General features: G+C 36.5%; 1 protein-coding gene across 1 annotated transcript; it reads right to left on the bottom strand.

The window, feature by feature from the left end:
- Positions 1 to 312: 312 nt before the first annotated feature.
- Positions 313 to 20282, bottom strand: LOC111142627 (StAR related lipid transfer domain containing 6). The gene is made up of 8 exons (XM_022495934.1): positions 19644 to 20282; positions 18953 to 19036; positions 17258 to 17351; positions 17022 to 17071; positions 10842 to 10968; positions 7828 to 7945; positions 4623 to 4716; positions 313 to 688 (listed from the first exon to the last, which is right to left on the bottom strand). The coding sequence occupies exons 3-8, from the start codon at positions 17345 to 17347 to the stop codon at positions 487 to 489; spliced, it is 681 nt and encodes a 226-aa protein (XP_022351642.1). The 5' UTR covers positions 17348 to 17351; positions 18953 to 19036; positions 19644 to 20282; the 3' UTR covers positions 313 to 486.
- Between the last annotated feature and the right edge of the window lie 108 nt (positions 20283 to 20390).

Here is a 20390-nt window from a genome sequence, read left to right on the forward strand (position 1 = left end):
TTTCTTACTGATCTTTTTGCAGAGCATTTTCCAGGGGAAAAAAGGCAATAGATAAAAGGACATTAAGAAAACTTGTTATGGGGGCGCCTAGGTGGCACAGTAGGTTAAGTCCCTACCTTCAGCTCAGGTCATGGTCTGAGTCCTGGGATAGAGCCCTGCATCAGGCTCTCTGCTCAGCAGGGAGCTTGCTTCCCCCTCTCACTCTGCCTGCCTCTCTGCCTACTTGTGATCTCTCTCTCTCTCTGTCAAATAAATAAATAAATAAAATCTTTAAAAAAAATAAAGAACACTTGTTATGAACATCATTCTTACATGGGATTAAAAACTATATTTAATGCTGTTCTCTTGTACAACTATGAGTTCTTATTTCCACAAAGTACCTTCTGTAATTTGTACAAGGATACTGTTTAGAATAGTTTAACAGGATTTATGCATACTGACTTACAAGTAAACTGCAATAACTGCCACACGTGCTTTTCTATGGCCTCACTTCTTCTTTAGGAATGATGCGTGACTGCTATGATGGTATCCACGTCCTACTGGAGATCTGAGTGCCTTTATTCCATCCTTTGCATTGAGGATGAAGCTTACTAAGTTGGAAGGCATGGTTGCTTCAATTATTGATGGGGACAATTTTCCTCTCATTTCTGTCTGGATAAACATCACTAGTTTGGAATGCGCTGGGTTCCTGTAAACAAAGGAAGAGTTAAAAAAAGAGATTTTTAGATTTATCTAATGAATTTACAAGTTGATAGAAAGCAGGATTCTTGTCTCATTCACCATGGAGTCCCTCCAAAGTGCTTATGATAGGACAGTTACTGAAGGAAGGGAGGAAGGAAGGATACAAAAAAGGGCAGAGTGATTTGCACTCATAGACATTTTACATAAAACTACTTAGTCAGGAGTCTTCAGTCATCTTTTCCTTTTTGTCATTTTGTTAACTTCTTCAAATTACAAAATTAATGTATGCTTAAAAAAATTTAAATACAGAATTTTCATAATTATTCTGTTCCCCAGAGCTAGTCACTATTTATACTTTTAACTGTTTTTTTAGATTGTCTCTATATATACAAAGATAGCATACATAAATATGTATACCTACCCCATATATTTTTGTTTTTACAAAAATGAGATAATATATTTCTGCAACTAGTTTTATTTTCCCTCTTAATAGGATATCATGCACTTCTTTCTGTTAATACGTATCTGTTTGTTTTTTATGACTGCATATAGTATTTCATTCTCTATGTAATCAGTCCTTTATTGATTATCATTTGGGTTTTTTCTTCACTTTTTGTCACTATAAATAAAGCTGAAATAAAACATCTTTGTAATGTATCTATTTTCACTTCTACAAATACATGGAATTTCTAGGTCAAAGGTTTTGTGCATTTAACATTTTGAAATATTCTTTCCAAATGACATTGAGGATCCAGTAATCCTCAAACTGGAGTATATGAAGACTTTCCAAAGGGTACAAGAGGATGAATAACGTTTAAAGGAATAAATTTTCAAATCTCTAATTTCCATATGTACCTCTTCCCTAAACTGATCTGAGACCATCTCTGATGGAAATGTAGGCTTTTCCTTTCCCACTAGCCTGTTCATATCATCCTTCTGTTGCTTTACAGAACAAAGGTACTGTCATCTTCCCTGAATAGTACCAAATGATACTATGGTGTTTTACTCTGACATATAAAAAAGTGAATGACAGAAAGTGAAGGACTAATGACTGGGTAACAAATCCTTACCAAGTCATGTCAATTCTTTGTTTTCAATAAAATTTAAGGATCTAACTTGGTTGTCAGCTGACAGGTCATTAAAAATATTTTTTGATTATAGGTCACTATGTACTTTATGGTATATAACACAAAAGAATTCAAGGCATTTAATGAAAATCCTGGAATTATATTCTTTTCATTTTAACCCACTTATTTATGCAAACAAATTTTCTCACTGCTTACATTCATAAAAATGTGACATAGGAATAGACAATAGTAAGTGCTAGCTCATTTTTTTGTTTGTTTTGTTTTTTTGTTTTTATTTTTTCAATGTTCCAAGATTCATTGTTTTTCTACCACACCAAGCTATCTTATTAGTATTACTAATACACAATTAAGTGAACTGTAATTGTTAGAAGCATGGACTCTGGAACCAGTTTGCATTGGTCTGAAGCTGAGCTTTGCTATTACCTATGTTTAACCTCGAGAAAATTACTTAATCTCTCTGGACTTCCATTTTCTTCCTGCAAAATGGAGATAGTACTACCTACTCATGAGGTTATTGGGAGGACCAAATGAATCAATATATGTAAATTGTTTATAAAGTTCCTGGTACAACATAAATGCTATCTAAGTTTTGCTAATAATAAAAGGTGTGTTTTCCATAACTTTGCTTTTATACTTAATAGTCACATCATATTTGGTAATATATTTTTTATTTTGATCATGTAATAATAATTTAATCTAGTACACACATATATTTTGTAACATTAAGATACTTAAGGTCACAGGAAATAAAATGGATTTTTAAAATTAAACATTTTTTTCAAAGAAAAATGACAGGGTGATTAATAAAAGAATAAAAGAACTCAAATAATAATATATATTCTATTAGGATTAAATTATATGAGGAAAAAAGAAAGAATGTGGGAATAAGGAGAAATCAATGATGTCAATTTCTGACTGAGGTTGTATGTATTTTGAAATTGATAGTTATCATAGGTTTCTAGTTATTATGGTATTTAGAGTTTATTGGGTATGCTTACAAGAATGACAGAACACTTTTTTTTTAGAGTGTCAATATTTAGAGTGCTGAAAATTGCACCCTCATAATTTAATCCTATGAAAAATTTTAATATCAACTTAAAAATGTGCAAGGCAGAGTACAGTTTTACAAAATTCTTTTGCAGGGATATGAAGATCACTCCTCCAGCAAACCATGTGTCCATTTTCCTATACCCTTGTCTATGGAGTGTAGACTATTTTTACAGCACCTCAGGTGGCTAGATTGAGAATATTCACTAGCTGTTGAAAAGGTCTTAAATCTCTATTTGAGTTTGCTAGGGCTTTACATGCTTCAAAAACCTTTCCAGTATTTACTAAACAGTACCTTTACTACTGATAATAAGTTCTATAAGTTTACTACATAACTTGTTTACAAATGTTGGCTGCCCAAAATATTGTGCTGCATGGAAAGAGAAGGTACAAGAGAATCACTTTTGTCAGTACCTTTCTCTGAGACCACGGATGAGACTGTATCTTTTCCTCTAACAGCATGCTAGGCAGACCTCCCACCTTTGATGGGATATCCACATCAGAGCTTTTGCCCCATGTTTTTTGCAGTGGAAAGGGAAAGTTGACAAGATGCAAGAAGGGGACTTAGCCTGTGAAACACACATCAGAATGTGTAGCTTTCCAACTACAGTCCCTGCCAACCACTGATTTATCCAACTGACCTGAAGCAGTAATCCTTCCCTTGTTTTGTTTTCTCCTGCTGTGAAGAATAAGTCTTGACCATAGATTCAAAATTGACAGGTGGGTAAAAAGACCACCAATGTCACCATCTGCATCAATGATCCTGTCCATTAATGTACGTAATTGTGAATTTCTTTCAGTTCTCTTATTTGTAGAGAAAACATTAAGGAATACAGTCTAAAATGTAGTTTGATTTTGACTTTCTTTACATTTTTTTTTCCCACCAAATGAGAGGTTCATATCTGGCCAATATAAAATTTTATATGATTTTATGTGCCAATAGCTATTATTTGTATAAAATCATTTAGCAAAAACTAAAACTTAAGGAATGTATTGAATTAATGTACATACATTTACAAAATATATGTACTTTATGTTACCATTTATCCCTAGGCTGGTCATCTATGGGCAGTGACTCCTCTGATTTCTCTAGCTCTTTCCAAATTTACCTATTGTTAAGTATTTGTAGGCAGTCAACTGGAAAGAATTCATTTAAAGTAAAGCATTCATTGCTGATAAATGTGAGTGTATTATGATTCTAGGGATATGTATTTTTTTGGGGGGGCCTTTTTTTAAATTTTATTTTTTATTTTTTTATTTTTATAAACATATAATATATTTTTATCCCCAGGGGTACAGGTCTGTGAATCGCCAGGTTTACACACTTCAGAGCACTCACCATAGCACATACCCGCCCCAATGTCCATAACCCCACCAACCTTCTCCCAACCCCTCTCCCCCCAGCAACCCTCAGTTTTTTGTGAGATTAAGAGTCACTTATGGTTTGTCTCCCTCCCAATCCCATCTTGTTTCATTTGTTTTTTAATTTACAAAAAGTCCTTAATAATTCACAGAAGTAACTCAAACGGAGAAATAAAAGTCATTAGGTTAAGGTTCACTGGGGGTGAGGGGATAGAGAGAATGTGTATGTGTGACTAGTCCCAGAGACCTCAAATCATACTTTATAGGGAATTATCCATTCTGGTGATGAAAATACTTATAAAAATTATTTTTTTAATTGCATTTAGGGGCAATTTTTTTTCCTAACAGAATATGCTGGCACACACTTCTACCAATGAGTTAGAAATAATAAATTGAGCTAAAAAACTTGTTAAAATAAAATAAATAAATGTAAGTAACACTTACTCTTGCAGAGGAGAACATATATAGCCGCAAGCATGGTTAAAACCACGGACATAACTTGAAGATGGAGGATATGCTGGAAAATCCACACTGTTAGCTACATGATTAAAAAAAATTAAAATGAAGCCTATTTCACAAAAATTCTATTTCAAGTAGCATATTTATTTATTTATTTATTTATTTTTTAAAGATTTTATTTATTTATTTGACAGACAGAGATCACAAGCAGGCAAAGAGGCAGGCAGAGAGAAAGAGGAGGAAGCAGGCTCCCTGCAGAGCAGAGAGCCTGATGCGAGGCTCAATCCCAGAACCCTGGGATCATGACCTAAGCCGAAGGCAGAGGCTTTAACCCACTGAGCCACCCAGGCGCCCCTCAAGTAGCATATTTAAAAAGATAGATGATATAGCATTTAATTTAATTTAGTTATTATCAGTACTGATATTAGTTTTATACATATATACCTACATGTTTGTAATATGCTTGTATACAGACCAAAATTGAGAAAATGCCAGTATGAGCACTACTGTCCTCTCAAATTTTCTCATGCTATTATCTCTAAAGATACTGTTACCTTTTACATACAAGAAAAAGTATTAAAAGTATCATTTAGTTACTCTCTGAGATTTGAAGCAAAAGAAGAAATCACAAAGGAGAAGACTATTTCATTAGGATAGTGGGTTTATAGATACTTTTTTTGGTTAATCATTATTATTATTTTTTAAAGACTAAATTCTTTTTAATCTACTGATTTATATTTTAAGTTTTTGTTTGAATTGCAGTTGGTTAACATACAGTGGAATATTAGTTTCAGGTGTACAATATATGTGATTCAACATTTATGTACAACATGTTAATCATCTTCTAAATAAAATATTTGACATGGTTATTTTGTCTATCAATAAAGATAGTTTAAATGCTCTTTTCTGCTGGAGCACCTGATGGTTAAGCATCCAGCTCAGGTCATGATCTTAGGGTCTTGGGACCGAGCTCTGGGACAGACTCCAAATCCAGCATGAAGTCTGCTTGGGATTTTCTCTCCCCTCCCCCTGAACTCTCTCTGTAACATAAATAAATACATCTTTAAAAAAAAAAAACAAACTTCTTTCCTGCCAATTCCCTGTAGCTAATTCAAAGTATAATTAAAAATGAGTACAGCTTGTTTTAGGAATTACGCAGCATAACTATATTGTATGTGAATGTAAAAGGGAGGTGATTTGATTATGATTGTTTATGATAATGACATACACTCTAAAACTATTTTTTTAAAAATGTATTTATTTTTTGGGCGCCTGGGTGGCTCAGTGGGTTAAGCCTCTGCCTTTGGGTCGGGTCATGATCCCAGAGTCCTGGGATCGAGTCCCACATTAGGCTCACTGCTCAGGAGGGGGCCTGCTTCCCTCTCTCTCTCTGCCTGCCTCTCTGCCTGCCTATTTGTGATCTCTCTCTATCAAATAAATAAATAAAATCTTCTAAAAAATATATACATATATTTGTTTTTTCTGTGCAACTGAATCCTGCTTTTGTTGAAGATGGATTTTTCTATATGATTTTAATATAAGCAATCAATTCTCTGGGAAATGCAATGTTAAACACTAGCTTAGGAATAGCTTAAGAGATGAATGTGGCTGAATGCATTTTCCACATTCATGATGTATTTATCATCTTAACAGAGCCTACTGTGTTGGCATAGGGGTGCTGCCAGAGGTGATTTTAACGTATTTTTTTCTTTGTTTAAAATATGGAGATTGTCCTTGTTTTTCTTTAAAACTTTTTGTTGTTGTTGTTATATTCCACAAACAAGTATGGGTCTTTTATGAGGCATGTGGTATGATAGCACAGATTTTGGAAGTCAGAAGACTTGAGATTTAATTCTGGTTCAGGTGCTTATTAGCTATGTAACTTAATTTCTGTGAACTTTAGTTTCATAACTGGTGAAATAATGCACACAAAATATTAGCTCAAAGCAAGCTGCATAGTAAGTTATACAACAAATGGAAGAACATTAAGAAGAAAACTCAGTATTTATCAAAAATTCGTTTAAAGAAAATTGCTCAAAGCAGATTGGTACTGATCACTGAGTCATTGAGTACTACCACTATTTGTTTATTTTAATTTCCATAATTCTTTCTTACCTTCTCTTTAACACTAAAAATGAGATTGAAATGGTCTGCTTCAAAATACGGAAAATAACAGATCTACAATTCAGACATAGTATTTTGTGCTGTAGATGGTGAATAAAATTTATGTGCTCTCAGGTAAGAAGGAGACAGCTCAATGACAACTGTGAAACTACAAGACACACCTACAGAGAAGCGCTGAATCTCAGGCCTTACTGACCGCGCTGCCACAGAACTGTGTTTGAGTGAGCGCTGTTAGCAGAATGATGACGCAGTCTGGACTCTGAAACTTAGAGTCTCAGAGACAGAGCAGAGCAACTGAAACCTTGCTGGAAAATAATAATTAACAGCATTTAACTGTCCTATCCCCAAGAAGTTTACACTAGAGAAGGCTGTTCAGATAGGAATGGTGACATTTAACTGAAATCTGAAGAAATTAGCTCTAGGCTAAGAAAGTAGCTCTAAGCTACTGTCCTACCAAGTCCCTTCACCAGGAGTTACTGCATTTCTCTGAGTCCAAAGAACATTGTGGTATGAACTGGTACGTTTTAAGTGAATAAAGCAAGTTAGGAAATGATTACACATCTGCATTTTACCTAGTGATACATTTTTGGGAGGGCAAAGGATATATCAAAATCTCTAGTTTCTAAAAGAAACATAAGCACATTTATGTAAAGACGTGTCTAATGAAAATTTCTTCAGGAATTTTATTACTTACTGGATACGCCCATTCTATACAATTCAAATATAACATAATATATCCAAAGATTAACTTTGTGTCTTAGTAGATTTTAAACATATGCTGTGAGATTTTTGCCTGCAAGTATCTGTCTATACCCAGTGTAGCATGGTAAAAGCTACAAAAATACCAAGCAAGAGATGCCATAATTATTGACTGATGTAAATGGCACCTCCAGCATTGGGTAAAATGTCAATATTCTTTGTATTATACATATGTTTATTGGTCTCACTAAGTAAATAAAGAAGTAAAAACTGAAAACACAGTATTTTCCAAACTGTGGGTTAAGGGAAAACACATTTATTAATGTCTCATACTAATTCCAAATGTGGGCAAAATGTTTCAACTTACAACTGATAATATCCATATTCCCTTCGTAGCGCTTGAAGTACACTAAGTCGATAAAGTCCCGGGGGGAAATTGAGCCCATGGCAAAACTCTGTGTAATGGTATGACATATGATTGTGTCCTGGAACAAATTAAACCATAAAGATTCCAAGAGTTATTTGATATTTATTCTTTGTATCGCTTCCCAAAGAATTTCACTGCATACGGTTAGCTACTATTCAGAAAAAGCAGGGCTTTGAAGCTATAAGAACTTATCATCAAATCAGCTTGCATTTTCTGTGTTAGAGGAACATTAGATCTATAATTATAAGTGCAAAGTAAAAAAAGCAGAAATAAACAAGTGGGACTACATCAAACTAAAATGCTCTGCATAGCAAAGGAAACCATAAATAAAATGAAAAGGCAATGTACAGAATGGGAGAAATATGATTTGCAAATCATATATCTAGTCAGGAATTAAGTACAGAAAATTTAGAATGGAATCTTGTCATCTACTCTAAATTTTTAGATGAAGAAATCGAAGACTAAGAGATTAAATCATGCAAAACTAGAGGTAAGTACAGAACTAGAACCCTGTTCCTGATTCCCAGGACAGTACTATTTCTACCAGTCCACACTGGTTACATAATATATTCTGAAAAATACATTGGTTGAGCACCGTGGTGTCTGAGATCCTACCTCTCTGCCTGCACCCTGTCTTGACCTCCCCACGCGGCTCCTAGAGGTGTGCCATGGATTTGTGAGTAATAAACTTCTCATTTCGATTTCTCTTGTGGTCTTTTGTTGAAACGTGGCTCACCATCTGGGACCCTCTGCTCCATTTAACAAATGCCAATTTAACAAAGTGGGAACAGTCCTCCTCTCCCAGGCTGTGACTAAGGATTAATGCACTGCTGTTGATCGGATTTGTCTAGTGTTGGATGACATGTATTTGATCACCCCCACAGCCCTAGAGCAGGAATCCTTCCCTCACCAATGGGGGTGAATGAATCAGTTAAAACACATGCCTGGAGACTCATACTATTATATTCATAGGAAGGTAAAGTATTTCTTACAGTGTAATGCTATTTAGAGATACGTAGTATATTGGAAACGGCACAGAATTTGGAATCTGGAGATCAAGTGTTAAGCCATGATTCTACTACGTCCTGGCTGTGATGACCTTGGGCAAATCACATAATTTCTCTGAATCTGTTGCCAGGTTTTTCTGATGCCAAATCTAGTATTCTTTCCATTATTAAAGCTGACTTGCAGCAATAGTAGAAATATATGAAGTATGAATTGAACTGTACAATCAGTCATGAAAGAAACAGTCCGTTTGAATTTTAATTTCTGATGGACTATGTTTTTCAAACTGAATGTTTAAATCCCAAGAGGGTAGTGGAAAGGTGTTTTTTTGTGGACAAAAACTTCAGGATCCTCCTACAAAATGAAACATTTACTTTCCTTGGCTTTTCTACAACCTCTCTCCACTCCCAAGCTTTAAAATAAATTTAATAAAAGGAGGCAAAGGTAACCTACAGAATTTTTTTTTTTATTTGTCAGAGAGAGAGAGAGAGGGAGAGAGAGTGAGCGAGCACAGGCAGAAAGAGTGGCAGAGAGAGGCAGAGGGAGAAGCAGGCTCCCTGGCGAGCAAGGAGCCTGATGTGGGACTCCATCCCAGGACACTGGGATTATGACCCAAGCAGAAGGCAGCCTCCCAACCAACTGAGCCACCCAGCCGTCCCCAGAATTTTTTTTTAAAAGATTTTATTTATTCATTTGAGACAGAGAGAGAGAGAGCAGGAGCAGTGGGGAGAAGCAGAGGGAGAAACAGACTTCCTGCTGAGCAGGGAACCCAACGTAGGGCTCCATCCCAGGACCTGAAGAACATGACCTGAGCCAAAGACAGATGCTTAACCATCTGAGCTACCCAGATGCCCTCACCTACAGGATCTAAGTAAATGATAAGGTGATGGCAGATATGTGAGACATTTGTTTTGATGTGTGGAACGTGGCTTGGAGACACAAAGGACCAAAGACCTGGAATTTCACAAATGCAATTGTTTGTGAAAATCCTAAAAGTCTGCTTTATGACTCAATTTTTCAAAACAGCTTATTGAGGGGCACCTGTGTGGCTCAGTTGGTTAAGCATCTGCCTTTGGCTCAGGTGATGATCTCAGGCTCCTGGGATTAAGCCCCACACTGGGCTCCTTGCTTGGCGGGGAGTCTGCTTCTCCCTCTCCCTTTACCCTTTCCCACTGCTTGTGCTCCCTCCCTCTGTCTCAAATAAATAAATACAACCTTTTTAAAAAATCAGCTTATTGAGGTATAATGTACATACCACAAAGAACAGCAGTCTTAATAAATAAGAGGTCTATAGTGTGCTGCCCTAATTCTCTCTTAAACTCAGTCTTTTCTCTCACCTCTATGACTTAAACTTTCTACTCTAATTACCTGTATTTTTCTTTTCTTTGTTTTTATTCTTCCTCTTCAACTATTTAATTGAGATAAAGTATTTGAGATAAAGCATTGCTGAAACTACAATCATATTACTTCATTCCATACTGTATTCTTACTCTTGAGAAAAGTTACATGCTGTTTGCTCTTAAGTCCCTACAGTATGTGTCTGCATTATTCCTGTTATCTAATGTATTATAATTAAGATAAATCTACTGACTTCCCATCAACAAGGATAGGAAAATCAACAATGTTTTTCCACCTAATGGAGGAGATGAATACATAAAGTTCAAACCCTTCAAGACCAAAGACACACATCTGCAAAAGCCAGCTAGATTCAGGACGTGCTAAGCCTTTACAACAGAATCAAGCTAATTAGAATTAAACTTTTGACTAATAAAGAGGAAGTTTTAAGACTTTTATAAAGCTTTCAATGCGAGCCTATAAAATATGAAGGGTCTACATCACACTGATGTAGACATCAGTGTCTACACCATACAGGTTTGATATGCTCAAATCACCAGTAAAACTAAACATATACTGATATAGTAAAAATCCACTATCAGACAACAAATTACCAAATCAATCCTGTGTACCATATTGTACACCTTCAATGATTTATCCCATGTAACTCTGTTTTCAGGTTTGTAGAGGAAATCAGACAGTTTAGCTGTTGATTCTGGAATTATTCCTTCGACACGATATCTGCAGTTAACAAAATAGAGAAAATCAAAATTAAACAAGTTTTGTCTAAGCTCAAAATATAATGTTATCATAGTATACAGGAGGCTAATTTCTCTGCTCTACTTTCAGCAGGGAGCCTGCTTCCTCCTCTCTCTCTGTCTGCCTCTCTGCCTGCTTGTGATCTCTGTCTGTCAAATATATGAATGAAATCTTTTAAAAAAAAATAAAATTATGGGCGCCTGGCTGGCTCAGTGGGTTAAAGCCTGTGCCTTCAGCTCAGGTCATGATCTCAGGGTCTTGGGATCGAGCCCCGCATCGGGCTCTCTGCTCAGCAGGGAGCCTGCTTCCTCCCACCCCTTGCCTGCCTCTCTGCCTACTTGTGATCTCTTTCTGCCAAATAAATAAATAAAATCTTAAAAAAAAAAAAAGGCTAATGTAGCAAACAGGAAAGGACACTTGAAAGTAGTATCAGCAATTCAAAACACTAATATTCAATTGGATGTAGCCAGGTTTATTTAAATAATCACTGTAATAATTAATATAAATTATTTCAAAATGTATTTTTCTACAAATCTTGTTTATACTGTTTACAGTTGTCTTTTTAGAGGGGGCTACTTTCTTTTAGGATTTTTCTAAAATCTTTTTCATAAATATTTGCCTGCTGTATTTTATCATAAGCCAAAGTAACTGATGAGAAGTTTGTGGGGTTACACATTATCTTGTAGCCCCAATTCTTAATTTAAGGATGTAATGTGTCTAAAGCAGTAGTCAGCAATTTTTCAGGCCAGATGGTAAATAATTCAGACTTTGCAGGCCACATGATCTGTGTTGCAACTATTCAGCTTTTTTAGGGTGGAGTGAAGCAGCCAGAGACAATACAGAGTAAGTGGGCATGTCTGTGTTACAACTGAACCTTGGTCATAGCCAGTGACGTTTGAGTTTCATTCATTTTTAAGATGTCAGGACTTGGGCAAGTCCATCACTGAAATCAGATATGGTTATCCATCAATGGAATTAAGACAATGTGAGAAAACTGGATTAAAACTCACTATTTAGCAGAAGGTTGTTGAATAAAAATGAAGTCTGAATGATACTGGCTGTCCTTTTCTCCTTGTCAATGATTCTTTTCGAACTGAGAGGATAGGTTTAAGTAAAATCAAAATTTTTAAACCTCTAAAATGTTAAAAGTCCTGGGGGAAATGAGACAAAACTAAATACTATTATTAGTCTAAATAATTGTCATATTTGTAAATGAAAACTGAAACTTTGTTTTTATGATTTGGCAAACAAATAAGGAATTCATTTGACTATTTCTTTGTATGTTAATTTCTCTTTAAATCTCAGTTAGTCCTTAATTTTCTTTATGAGATAGCCTCAAATTTCCTTTTTTTTTTTAAAGATTTTATTTATTTATTTGTCAGAGAGAGAGAAAGAGCACAACAAGCAGGGGAACAGCAGGCAGAGAAAGAAGCAAGCTCCCTGCTGAGCACGGAGCCTGATGTGGGACTTCGATCCCAGGACCATGGGATCATGACCTGAGCTGAAGTCAGCTGCTTAACCACTCAGCTACCCAGGCGCCCCTCAAATTTCCTTACTTTGTAATGTTTCCTTTCTTCAGATCTATAAAGCTTTTAGGAGTTTATTATTAAGCTCTAAGTAAGATGTGAGAAAACAACCTGAAAAATTATCAGGTCCTGTGAAAAAGAAGTCAAATATAATACAGTTAAAATTTAAGTACAAAACTATGAAGGGATTTGTATATATTACCATGGATTTTTTTTTATTAATCTGCTCTCTCTTTAATTATACTATAAACTTTGAAGATAAAAAGCTTTGAACCTTTTTGTATTTTTTTTACCTTTTTATATTTCTAACTAATATATACAGATCTTCCTTGACTTACAATGAGGTTACACTGAGATAAACCATTTTAAGTTGAAAGTTTCTTAAGTCAAAAACACATTTACTACACCTAACCAACATCATAGCTTAGCCTCACTTGTGGTAACCTAACACAAAGCCTGTATTATAAGAAAGTGTTGACTATCTCATGTGATTTAGGGAAGGGTCCCTAACATATATGTAAGTTTATCAGCATTTGAGGATTTGAGATTTTTCATATCTACTGTTTAGGACAGGGTTTGGCAACCTATGGTCTATGGGTCAAATCTAGACTACTTCCTGTTTTTGTAATTAGTTTTACTGAAACACGGCTATACTTATTAATGTATTGTTTGTCTACTAATGTTAGTGCCTTTGTGCTATAAGGCACAAAAATGTATTTATGCATTGTGCTGCTATGCTATAATGGCAGAGCTAAGTACTTGCAACAGAGGCCAGAGCAGCAGCAAAGCCTAAAATATTTACTTACTCTCTACCCTTGGTTTATGCTGTCTACTCAATGGCTGATTTATTTTCCAGTCATTCATAAAGGTTAGAAAAGTATAAGTTACAGGTATTACATGACTATAAGGCAGAAATTATTTTGCTTTTTGGAAGATTATAAAACATAGTTAAAGTTGTGTCTTGGGCAGAGGATAGGCTTCTACTCAAAAATTACCTTTTCTTAATTCACTAATTGGATTAATAATTCATTTAATTAATTAGTGGATTAATTAATTCACTTAATTCACTAATATTAGAGTTGTGCTTTTAAAAATATGTAAATATCAAGCCTCTTTGAAAACACAAAACATTTATGTGTATTGAGTACTTGAGTCTAATTGCTTCTCGGCCTTTTGGCTAAGATCAAGTGGAATACTTGAGTCTATCACTCAATGAACAATTCAGTATCTACTGGGTTCAAGGCTCTTCAGAGATATCAATTTTGTCATACTTGAATCTAAGAACTATATTCTTATATATATTGATCATTAAGATGAACAGCTCATTAGATATTTTATTATGATCTATAATAAAGCTCTGTTCTCATTATACCGTGAAGTGACTTCAGGTCAAATTAAAAATATTTTAACTATTTTCTCTTGTCTTTTACAGTTTCCAAAAAACTTTAGCTGGTATATGGAATAACTGATAGATTGGTATACATTAAGTTACACTTTTTACAGACCATACATTTCACGAAGCTTTCAGACTGCAGCAGAAACCTTTAAATGTGTGGATTTGTATCAACATACTAATTTTAATGTCTCCAAGGCACTTTATAGTCTTTTGTGATTTTTGTGAATGAATGACAAGAAAGTAAGAAGGAGGATGAGGGAGGAGGAAAAATAATGTAAAGTGTCTATTTTGGTACACTAGAATTGTAAACTTGGGGAAGCACCTGTAAGATGATAAAATAGTCACAGGTTTTTAGTGATCATATTTTTGTCATATCCTATGTGATTATTAGGGTTGGAGGTGGGAGTTCCAGAGTAGCTGTGTAAAGATTTTAGTAAACCCTCCTCCTTAGTGAAAAAACTGATGAAAATTAAAGAAACAACTCTTTAAATTCTCTAGAAAATGACCTAAGGGCATGTAGGAAATGGAGAAACAATTATTCAAGAAAATCTACTAAATCTAGGTAGGAAAAGACTGTAGCATTTGAGCCACAATCGGCTTCTAGCCAACACCTCCTCACCCCTGGAAGCCAAGGAGGACCTCCCTCCCCTACTAACTCCCAGTCTAGGGCTATGGTTTCATCCTAGGAGAGGCAGGATACTGACATCTCTCATTCTCGCACCCCTCATCTCACGCTATTATACTCTATGCCCAGAAGGCACTGCTGAGAAGACTGGAGCTTCCTTATCCCCACCCAGAGTTTACTGATAGGGTGAGGGCTCTGTCCAAGGCAGTCAATACTGGGACCTATTTCCCCTTTCCCCCACAAGAGGGGCAAGCTGAAGCCATGGTACCACTTCTCCCCAAAGCCACCCTCACGTCCCCTTTCTGTTCATGGATGGAGGTGTCACTCAGCTCCAGCAGTAGTGCATAGGTTCTGCTCAGGGGCAAAGGCAACACAAAATGAGCTGGCAGCATCTCAGCTGTGCCTGAGAAAATGGATTTCATTTGGAATAAAATGTGGAGAAATTTTTGAAAAAAAAAAAAAATTTTTGTTAGTGAACAATCAGAAGAATTACGTGGAACTAATGCAAAAGCACACGAAGACCAGAAGTAGGGAGAGATACAATTAGATGAACAACATGAGATCACACTCATCTCTGGCAGGGGGGTTGGGTGTGGAAGGGCTGTGCATATGCAGCAGACTGCTCTCACTCAGAGCAAGAGGAGTGGATATCTTCTGTTGCACCTATTCAAGATATCAGAATGGAGGTATGAGGATGCTTTTACTCAGAGCCATCAGAGCAGACACATTAGGCTGCCCCTATTAGAGTCATTAGAAAGGATGTACTAGGATACCCCTACTCAGAGCAATCAGAGAGCCAGGCTGTCTACCTAAAGAAGAGGGGATGTACTTAGCAGCCCCTACTCAGAGCAATCAGAATGGAGCTACTAGGATGCCCCGGTTAGGAGTTATCAGATTGTATGTCCCAAGCTGTCCCATACAGAGCAATCAGGATGTACTGGGATGTCTCTTATTAAAAGAATCAGAGGATGTTATACTAGGTTGCCCCTCTCTGAGCAATCAGACTGGATGTACTAGGCTGCTTCTCTGCAGAATAATCAGAGTGTACACACTAGGATGTCCTTACTCAGAGCATTCTTATTGGACGTACCAGGCTGCCACGACTACGGAGTAATCAGACTGAATGTAAAAGACTGCCCACTCAGAATAATTATAGTGGATGTATCAGACTGCTCCTATTTAGGAATAATCATACCAGATGTTCTAGGCTGCCCCTACCCGAACAATCATACCGGATGTACTAAGCTGCCCCTGCTCAGAAACAATGAGAGTGAATGTACTAGGCTATTTTAGAAGCATTCAATGCAAGATATGGGTTGGTGACTTACAAGCATTTTCCAAGCTGAATACAGATTAATCAACAAAGAGCTGAAGTCTTACTGGCTTAAGAGACTGAAATATAATCTCTGACACATAAAAATTCTGACCACTTTAAAATAAAATCATACTCTTTGCTGCTGTTCTGGAAGACTATCTATATGCCCATGACTGTTCCTTCTGAGGAGTGACTAGCTACAGAACTTCAAGCTAGCTGTCCCTGGCTAAGTGCAGGACAAAATCATAAAACTGCTGAATTGTGAAAACAGGCTGTAAGCCACACACAGATCCACCTGTAAAGGGTAAAATTTATCAGTTCGGGGGTCTGAAGCACAACTTGTGATCAGTAAACAGCTTATGCTGACCCTCCTATAGGGTAAAAGATAAAAACAAGGAAAAAAGTGATTCCGATAATATATGATCTATTTGCATTAATGTGATATCATGAGCGGTGAATGAACAACTCTTAAGAATAAGATTAAAGGGCACCTGGGTGGCTCAGTGGGTTAAGCCTCTGCCTTCAGCTCAGGTCATTGTCTCAGGGTCCTGGGATGAGTCCCGCATCAGGCTCTCTGCTCAGCAGGGAGCCTGCTTCCCCCCCTCTCTCTCTGCCTGCCTCTCCCTACTTGTGATCTCTCTCTCTGTCAAATAAATAAATAAAATTAAAAAAAAAAAGAATAAGATTAAAAATGTCAGCACAATTTCTCTCGGTGTAATTCTATTTGAAATAACATTATCCTCAAAAATACCTTAAAAGCAGCTTTCAGAAAACAATACATAGATCAGCCAGAGAAGTAAATTGGGATAAACTTTACTTTTTAGTGGTTCATTTAATGTAAAGGTGAAATGTTTGAAGGGCCACAAAATACTCCTATGATCAAGAAAATACCAATCTGCTTTTATAGTAATTATTTCTTGAGTTAGACATTTTCTACCTTAATGAATTATTCACTTGACCTTTTTATCCTGATTGTCTTCAAGTTTGAAAATGATTAGTTGGTATATAATTGCTCTAATGTATTAATATCATATTTCAACCCAGTGACTTTATAATTAATTTCTATTTCCTAATCACTATCAAGCAACGTTATATCTAATGAAGTAGCACTGAGTTCTAGATATATCAATGCCACCAAATTCAAAATGGCTATAAAAGGGAAATTGTACTTACAGATTTCCATGGAATTTTTTAGAAGCCTTGCTGGAAACAGTTATCTTTTTCTCAAAGGGGAATAAAAATCCAGAAATAAATTAGCTGTCAGATATGGAAAAAAAAGAAAAATAAAAACAAACAAAAAGTAAAAATACATTTTTTTGATTCATAAAAGAAAGTATTTTTAGAAGTCTTCATGAATCGCTTCTCATTAAAAAATAAACTCTTGAAACATATTTAACTTGTTTTCTTACTGAAGTCTTAACCACTTTCCAGCCTGATGTGTCTTGACTGTAGTCTAAAACTTCTTGAGCAGTTTCTTGGGCAAGTGCCTTATAGTCCATCTACCTGCAAAGTTGTAAAAACAGACAACTGGTAAGAATATAGCCATATAAAACAACTTTAAAATGTTGTATTACATTTTAGTACTATTTTTATAATATCTGTTACATTGTAATGAATGATACTTATTTTTAATAAGTTTTTACTTAATAATTGCTAAGTGTATGAATGAATTGCTTCTTCCCTAATCATAATCTTTCAAATGAGAAAATGTGGTATAGTACAAAGAGTAGGTTTTGGACTCAAGAAGACCAAGCTCAAGTCCTGTCTCTGCCACTAATTATGAACCGCATTACTTAATATTTCCATTTTTCCATTTTCTGGGACAATAACTGTAAAACTAATGTGAGGATTAAATGAGATAATGCATTTAAATGTCCTATCCCAATACCTGGCACATAATAGTTATTCAAGAAATCATTAATATTTCCAACAGCTTCATCATGCTTCTTTCCTCTTGTAAAGCATCATAATCTGTTAATCATGTGTTCTTCAGAATTAGTCTTTTAAAAGTGAGGGCAATGGCACTACATGATCTGACGTTTGGCTTCCACTCCAAAGGCAACTCGTCTTCTCTTCCACCTCAGCTCCAGTCATATTGATCTGGCTGTTCCTCAGACACAACCAAGTATCTTCCTACCTCAGGATCTTTGTACTTGCTGTTCCCTCTGCTTGTAACATTCTTCCCAAATATGAGATTCCTCTTCATTGGTATCTTTGTTTAAATGTCTCCTCTTCAGACAAGATCAAGTTCAAATCAATTCAATATGAACATATTTACAAAACTCTTTACTAGTGATTAGGAAGGTGTGGCAAAACAGTTGAGTAAGATACTATTCCTGTTCTGAATGAGTTCAGAAAACTGGAGTCTCATTGGTCCTTTGGTTCATTATCTAGTTTTCAGTTAGGGGAAGCTGGCTTGGATGGTGGAAGGAATGTGACAACACACAGCTGGATTCAAATCCTAACTTGGCCACTCACCACCAACTATATTATTTTGAACAGATTACTTAACCTTTGAACTTCAATTTTTATATGTATAGATTGGGGATAGTAATACCTACCTCATGGGGTCATCATAAGGATTAAGTGAGTTAATATATGCAAAAGTGATTGAAACAGTGTGGGACTCCTTGATAACCAGAAACATTAGTTTCTTTTCTTGAAATGACACATTTAAATCCAACTTTTAAAAAACTCTCCAGGGGCACCTGGGTGGCTCAGTGGGTTAAGCCTCTGCCTTCAGCTCAGGTCATGATCTCAGGGTCCTGGGATAGAGCCCTGCATCAGTCTCTCTGCTCAGCAGGGAGCCTGAGTCCCCCCACCTCTCTGCCCACTTGTGATCTCTGTCAAATAAATAAATAAAATCTTAAAAAATAAATAAATAAAATAAAAATAAAAAACTCTCCAAAGAGCTGCCTCAATAACTAAGTTTAATTATCAAAACAGTATTTTAATTAACTCTCACTTAAAGCTCTAGGTTGGATCATAAATCTACTTTCTCTTGTTCTCCAGCAAGGCATAACACCTACTTGACATCAGTATTTGAAAAGCTTTAGTAAACCATTACAACTCCTTTTTCCTAGTAAGACTTTAGGTTTCTTTACCTTTCCTAATAGATCTACTCCAGAATTTTAATAATTATCGGGACTCTTCTCCAAATCCTTGTGGAGATCTCCATATCTCTTAACCTGTGAAGGAGAAGGAACAAAGTAGAATTATTTTGATCCATGAATTAGGTCAATATATTTGATTACTTCCTTTACATTTTCTCAGTGTCTTTTATTTTTACTTTATATCCTCATTAGGAAACATTTGCTATATATGTCCATGATGAAAGAAAAAGATAGTAAGAGAAATGTTAATAATAGTGTTTATGAAAAGAACCTTTAAGAAATTATCTTAAAGAAGGACAGGTTAAAAAGACATCCAGGTGGAATGTAAATAAAGATGTCTAACTTTTTAAGCTCATGCCAGTAACAGTCCGGGCTAGTCCCTGACTTGTGCTTTTCCTAGCACATGTAACACAGTTCTTTATTTCCAATCTTGATATTGAGTGATCTAGAAAAGGCATCAATTATTGGCACATAGCACTAGACTATAAGCTCCTGCAGGGGCTTCTACTCATTTTCAAATCACTAGCACTTACTTGCACAATAAATGTGTTTAACTGAACCCCTTAACTGAATATTATACCTTGTGGACTTTTTCATTGGCTAAGAAAAAAAAAGAAAGGTTAAGTTTAGTAGGCTAGAGAGGGTGAGAAGAGAACAAAGAGCAAGACTACAGTTGCATTACCTGGTGATGTAACGTCGGATGAACTGGAACATATTCAGGTGGAGTAATGGTCAAGGATATCTTCACCCATAGGGTCAGTGGAAAATAAACATAAACCAATATTGAGACGGCATCTTTTTTTGATACACCACTTGGTTGAAACTGGATTCTTCGCACCTCATATCCTGTCCCAGCCTCGTAGATTCACACATGTTGTTACTGGGTCTTTACATCTGTTTGTATAATCTCCCTTTTTCTGGGCTGCCTGCCTGGGTCCCCAAATCCGTGCTGGGTCACTGCCATTCTTCCCTGGGAATCAAGGTCCCCAAGGAATTTGTTAAATCCCATCCCTGGCCAAATTCCCTCCTCCAATCCCGCATAGGCTGAGTGTGAGGGACCGGCTGCAAGCCCAGGAGCGCCGGGCTCAGGAATGGGATGTGGGAGGCAACTGAGGAAGGGGGTAAGGAAGTGGTCTGGGGAGCTACCCCTCCAACCCCAGCTGGAGATGGTGTCTTATCCTGGGAGGGGGTGCTCCGAAACCCGGAAGGCTGAGGTCAAAATGGCAGCCGCCAGAGCCCCTCAGTCTCCTTCCCCACCTCATCCCCTCACTCCCGGGGAGCGCGCGGAGGGAAGCTCAGCCTGTCGTCAGCGCTGAGTGGCCCTGAAGAGAGGTGACGGAGGTGGGGAGCGCGTGCGGGGGAGCGACAGGGATGCAGTCCGGAGACCCCGCCCCCCACCCGCACCCCCATCCAGAAAGATGAGGAGGGA

Source organism: Enhydra lutris, unplaced genomic scaffold (assembly GCF_002288905.1).
Source record: "Enhydra lutris kenyoni isolate GAN:26980312 unplaced genomic scaffold, ASM228890v2 scaffoldscaffold8, whole genome shotgun sequence".
In the NCBI taxonomy this organism is placed as follows: domain Eukaryota; kingdom Metazoa; phylum Chordata; class Mammalia; order Carnivora; family Mustelidae; genus Enhydra; species Enhydra lutris.